The 6,559-nt window shown below is 39.6% G+C and overlaps 1 protein-coding gene across 1 annotated transcript in view; it reads left to right on the forward strand.

Annotated features, from left to right (window-relative positions):
- The window catches only part of LOC148048331 (uncharacterized), a 433,893-nt gene extending 428,478 nt beyond the window's left edge, over positions 1-5,415 (forward strand). The window contains exons 2-3 of the mRNA XM_087710754.1: positions 1,988-2,186; positions 4,152-5,415. Coding sequence (XP_087566880.1) covers positions 2,103-2,186; positions 4,152-5,126 — 1,059 coding nt within the window. The 5' untranslated portion in view covers positions 1,988-2,102 and the 3' untranslated portion in view covers positions 5,127-5,415. The remainder of the gene's footprint in view (positions 1-1,987; positions 2,187-4,151) is intronic.
- The last annotated feature ends 1,144 nt before the right edge of the window (positions 5,416-6,559 follow it).

Raw genomic sequence — 6,559 nt, forward strand, 5'->3', positions numbered from 1 at the left:
CGGTGACGTCTCGTGCAGTGGTGGGTTTCAAAAACTTTTAGAACCTCTTCTGTAGGTGTGGCCTGCTTTGTGGGAGTGGCTTGCTGGCTATGTGACCAGGTGGGAGTGTCTTGCCAGCCATGTGACTGAGTGGGAGTGGTTTGGCAGCCATGTGACTGGGTGGGCGTGGCCAATTTGTAAAATGTGGTGAAACTCACTTAACAACGCTTTTGATTAGCAACCAAAATGTTGGCTCAGAAACTTTGGCATTTGAAGCAGCTGTCAAGTTACAAGATCCTTACACCCCTAACCCTTTAGGAAAAAAAACCTCAGGGGTGTTCAAACTTGACAGCTTTAAGACTTTAAGATTTAGATAGGACTCCTAGAGGTGGGCGGGGCGGTTGGTGAGCCAGCCAATCAGTGAGCGGTGGGCGGGGCAAGTGTAGTACGGACGGGCGAGGGGAGGGAGATGGAACCAGTTCTAAATAGCACTGTAGATTTGTGGAACCTCTTCTATAGAAGAGGTTAGAACTGGCAGGAACCCACCCCTGGTCTCGTGTCTCTCTTTTTTTTTAATTAAATTGTTTTTAATTTTAATTTGAAACAAGTACAACATCTTTCTTTACATGCTATAGAAAGTGTATCAGTCGGTCACAAATAAACTTTGGTACATCTCCTCCACAGTCAACAAACATAACTCATGTTAACTCAAGCATTTTAACTCAGATATTCATACATATCACCATCGTCATATATCCATTTTCATTTGACTGTAATTATTATTTAAAGATATTGATAATAATAATATTCTTAAACAGTACATACCCACACCCTGGTCTCGTGTCTCTTAATGGCCATCAGGATTTATGCAACTCAGATCTGGGTGCTCTGATTTAACATTTTGATGTATATTAAAGAATGTCACTTGAAGTTTTTTTTAAAAAATGCATTGTATAGATAGACATGTGGAATGAATCAAGGTTTATTAATTTTTTTATCACTAAGTTTGTTTAAGGGATCCAACAAATTAAAAGAAGTGGGGGGCTCATCTTAAATCTCCTCCCTAAACTGGAAAAATGAACCATTTGCCCTCCATGCTACGACTTTCCTGATATCTCCATTATTCACAAATACACAAATGCAGTTTTGTTAACTATGATTTATTGAATAAACCACAATTTTCTGAACTCACATTCTTACGTTTAAAGGATGTTTTAAGAACAATGGATGGCATAAATGCTGCAAATAAACAGGTTACACGGTGACTTAGTTCACACATTGAGTAGCAACCATTTTAATGATACTTGGCTGAGTAAGCTGAAAACAGATTAAGCCATGTGTTACAAAGCAATCATGGGTTCATATACTAAGCCAAAAAGCAAATAGGCCTTATAATGGACTATGGTAGTTTGTGAATTAAATGTATGACTTAAAATAACATGTAACTCTAGACATAGATACAATTCAGCAAGATGGGATTTCTTTAACCCTTACCTATAAGAAAGAGCCGTGTGTGACACAGATCAAGTATGTGTGCCTATTAAAGGTTTTCTTATGGATGATGTAGTACAAACCATAAGTCATGCTCATTGCATTAAGTTTAATGCATTTCACTCAATGATGGTTTAGCAAGTGAACTCAAACCATTGTGGTTGGCCAATCCTGATGCATGTCTGAACACGATGCATAATCCCAGTCATTCTGGGTTAGTCAGCAAACCACAAGCCTTTAAAAAGCTACAGCAATAGAGAACCCTTCTTAAAGAAATTCATTTAAAGTCCAGCTTGGGGATGTCAGTTAGAAGGGATTAATTGAACTGTATCATTCCCTGGATGCATCTGTCTTAGCAAGGAAGCTTGAAAGAATGACGTTGTTTAATAGTTTAGCAACCTCTGAGAAGGATATTGAGAGGGTTGTTATTTATTTGATTTTCAAACGGAGGTGGTGGCTCTGTGTAGCAAAGGAAAGCGTCTCTACACTTTAATCCTTTCCCCTGCCATCCTTTCAGGATCTTTGTCCCTTTCATTCAGTGCGCTGGAAGATAACCTATTCACCTCACTTGCAATCAATTAGCAATGGCCCTTGCTGGCTTTTGATTGGTAGATACACTGAGCCAGGCAGATATGAAGGCCAACTGGGACAAGAATGCCTATTCTTTTTTTTCCCCCCCTCTCCTCGGGACTCTCCTTGTGGCAGACTTTTTGGTAGTAAGTATATTTTTACGTGGGTTGTTTTTTCTTTCTTTCCTTGACTCCATGTTCCGTGCTAAACCGGGTTTTAGCTCAGTGTGGAATGTGAACTTGACTGCTGTAATTTGCAAACCAGAGTCTATTGAGGAAAGCCTCCTAATGGTAGTACTTAAATAGTGGCTCAGCATAGTACGTGAATCCTGTTTTAGATTTCTGGGTGTAGTTTTTTCTCTTGGTAGTTTGCCCTATTTCTGCTAGTTTTAAGAGTGCCCAAGTGGCAAATTGCCAAACTTTGCGCTCTCTCTCTCTCTCTCTCTCTCTCTCTCTCTCTCTCTCTCTCTCTCTCTCTCTCTCTCCCTCTCTCCCTCTCTCCCTCTCTCCCTCTCTCCCTCCTTCTAGTTTGCAAGGTATTTGCTGCAAGGACACAGAATCTTTTAAAATAATTTTACAGAGGGGTTCAGAGTGGCTGAAGCCTTGATGGGAGGAGCCAAGAGCTGTATTGCACTGTGATCCTCTTAAATTAAACTTGGGTTTGTGGGCTTTTAAAAGTTTTACCTTAGGGAGCGACTAGGCAGGAACTGGAATGGAAAAGTCCTGGCTTGTTGCCTGTCTGTCAGCTACTCTTAACATCTTATTGTCCTCATAGCATGCATGTGGCACCTGCTAGGATCATGGCAGGGATCTGAAGGGGAGTTGTGAGAATCCATACTGCTAAATTATTCAAGGGACAGACCCTTGTTAAGTCTCATTTTAAAATACCAGTGGGATGATTACATAGCATGTAAGGAAGCCTTGAGAATGAATGTTGAGGAAGGGAGCAATTATACTGTCCTAGTGCCTGAATCTGCATGAGTTTGGTCACTAACTGAGCGGGACTATTTTGTCTTTGCAAAAAAGCCCATTATGATTTATCAATTTGCATTCTTAACCATTTCATAGTTCCTCACTTACTAAAGAACAAATTACTTCAACCACTTGGTCCCTTTTGGGGGCAGATGGACAACTGCCTCAATAAATGGTACCCTTTGAAGTATAGCTCTGTATTTGGAAGGAGAGGGATCAAAACATTTCACTTAAGTGGATTCCCTGAATCAGCCAAACATAATTCCAAGGGTTTTTTGGTGTGTGTGTGTGTTTTATGTTTCCCACTGACTCTGGGTTTATGAGCTATTGGTGTCAAAGAATGATCAAAAAAGTGTATTTCAATAGCTGTGAACCATAAATAACTGGACTGTGATTTGGCATATTTAACTTTAGTACCTGGGTTCACAAACCAAAATCAAACCAACTGTAAGCAAAATGATATTGTATTGATTAGGAAGATTTGGATCTTCAACCTGACCCCCCCCCCCAAAAAAAAAACCTTTGTGTCAATTACAATTCATAATGGCTGTACATGTTTTAAATTGCTTTGAACCTTTTACAAGTATGACTATAGTACTTCTCCACCATTTATTAAGGCAGCCCCATTTTTTTATCAAGCTTCCCAATGTACTGTACTTGAAAATAGGATGTTGCCCTTTAAGGAGTCTCCCAATATGACTCTTAAACTTAGTAGTATTTTTTTTTTTAGACTGGCATAATTCCTTCAAAAGTCTGGCTTACTTTAATGAATCACAGAGGCTGTGCTTGTATGAAATCACAAACAAATTTTAAACATACACTGTCCTATTAAAATCAATTGGCCTATGCAGTGGTGGGATTCAAATAATTTAACCACCGGTTCTCTGCTCTAATGATTTCTTCCAACAACTAGTTCACCAAACTGCTCAGGAGGTTAACAACCGGTTCTCCTGCAATGGTGTGAACTGGCTGAATCCCACCACTGAGCCTATGCTACTTCCCACAGAATAAAGCCTATGGGTACCACTTTAATATCATTGGAATGTTGCATGTTGGTAGAGATTTTAAGACTGGAGTGGTAGGGAATAAGATACTCTGAAAGCTTATGCCTGAATTAAAGTCACTATGTTCCCATTTCAGTTAATGGCTTTGCAAGTCTGTAAAGGCCTGGGCCAGCTTGAAGCCTACATTGGCGCAGATGAAGGGGTGGCTTTCCAGATGGACAACAAGATGTACTGGGATTCACTAGGCAATGGTTTACACTGGGCCGTGGAAGGCATGCCTGAAAAGAGAAAGTCAAGCAAATTTTGTCTGATTCCAGCACCATCCGGAAGGGTTATGTTGAAAAACTGGCTAGGTTTGTTTCTTGCTGCAGTGGATCTACGTTCAGAAAAAATCACCCCCATCCAACCTGTAGAGTATTCAACAAAACCATCCCTGAGTTTTGAAGTGTACTTCAAGGACAATGTAGTAGCCTTCCGGGCCTCCAATGGTCTCTTTCTGTGCAGAACATTTAGAGAATTCAATGGCCTGGAAGCAGCCAAGTTCTTTCCTGATGAGACCTGTTGTTTTCTACCCCAGATTGGAGATATTGCTCTCCCAGCTTTTAAAATCTTAAGGGTGGTCCCGAAAGACCCTTTCCCAATCAAGTATCATTCTCACTTTGTGGATAAACAGATCTTCTACAACAGGCGTTCGACCTCAGTCCTACACACTTTTAGCCTCAATTGGGTGACCAATGCCACCGACAGAGTGATTTGGAAGCATCTCTGGGGACTGGGATTGCCTTCTTCCTGCAGTTTCAGGATTGAGGATGCAACACCCACCGTGAAGTACACAGAGAGCAATCAGCAGAACTTTACTCTGGTGAGGTCAGTCGTGGAGAACATAGTCAAGAAGGTGAAGGTGCCTCCCAGTACCAAAGCAACAGCAAGCTTTTGGGTTGATATAGTACATAGTGTGGTCATACCATTTCTTGCCACAATCCGAAAAGTGAAAGCCCATGGCGAGATGGAACTATGGGATGAAATCGGAGCATGGAAGGGAATGGTCTATAAGAACCTTCGAGTAGAGGTTGCAATGGAACCTTTGTGCGAGCCTTGCAGAGGCATGTGAAGCTGTGGGAAATACTTGCAGCCTTCCATAATAATTAGGAGCAGCCCACTTCCCAAGAAATATGGCTACTTGGGTTTTATCATGCATTGGTCAATGTTCTTGAAGGATGAGATTACTGCAAGGACTTGGTCCCACCTGTTTGTGGCTTAACAGAAAGCCTCTTCCCTCACTGGTAATTCCTTTTAATCTCCTGCTTTAAGTGTACAATAAAGGTAGTTCCCCTTTTTACTGAAAGAAGGAGTCAAAGTTACACCCTTCACAGTGTAAGCACAATAACAAATAAAATTTGTCAAGCTTCTCTTTGAGACCAAAAGTGTCGGGATCATTATTTGTACACAGCGAAGAGTCATCACAAGAGTCTTGGCTCATGTCAATATTGGAGACAGCCAGGGATACAATTTAATGTTCAAAACCGCCCATCCACTTCACTGTTTTGAACCCTGTAGGATACTGAATTGAATCCTTGGTCTTTTATTAGGACCTTATGCAGTTTATTATTTGCTTGGCTATTTATTTTGTAATTTGTTTTCAATATATAATGGAATCATTTGAGATAGAAAATGAAGTCTTGGTAAAGCAATTCATCTTGATGGCTTCAACCTTTTCCTAGCAAAGGCAAGTTTAGGTTTTTTTTTTCATCTTGTGTTAATTTGGTACATATTTTGAAATTAAGTTCTATGTTTTTTGACAATGGAAATTGTTGCTTACTTGACCATTTTCCCCATGATGTTGAATCCCATTACAAGATGCAGTTATTGCTTTTCTCTCTCTGCTAAATTCCATGTCGACATTGGGAAGTTGTTCTTATTATTGTGATAACTTGATGCAAAACCATTCTGCTGTATATATCCATTATTTGGGGGTTAAATGATTATGTACACCACTATAACCATATAGTTTCAATTTTTGTTCTTGACCTATGAGTTTAAGTTCTGCCTTTTGTTTAGACCTACAGTATTTTCTCTGCTAATATTAATAAAGAAAAGGAGGGGGTGGGGGAACCTTTATTTAATTCAGTGTTTCTCAAGCTTAGCAACTTTAAAATAATGTGGACTTCAATTCCCAGAATTCTCTAGCCAATATTTCCTCTAGAGATAGATGTAAAAGTTTTTCTATTTAGATGCACTGGTCCTCTAACCAAACATCTAAAAATATCTGAAGTCTTCAGGCTAAAGATTACATATAAGAATGGGAATGATCAAGCATAATTAATAAGCAATCCCCAAATTGTGCATACACATCAGATAAGGCATAGTTTTTCAGGTTTGGTAACACTGATGCCTCCATGTTTCTGCAGTTCTAAACTTCCATTCTGTTCCTCGGGTATATTGAACAAAAGAATAAATTTCTATACTTCATCCTAACAATAAATAATTATATTCATTCTTTTCAAGGAAATACTAATCTATTTTTGGTTATGTGACTTCTTTTCC

This window comes from Thamnophis sirtalis, unplaced genomic scaffold, assembly GCF_051295495.1.
Source record: "Thamnophis sirtalis isolate CommonGarterSnake01/CBP01778 unplaced genomic scaffold, rThaSir2_p1.2 scaffold_3, whole genome shotgun sequence".
Lineage (NCBI taxonomy): Eukaryota > Metazoa > Chordata > Lepidosauria > Squamata > Natricidae > Thamnophis > Thamnophis sirtalis.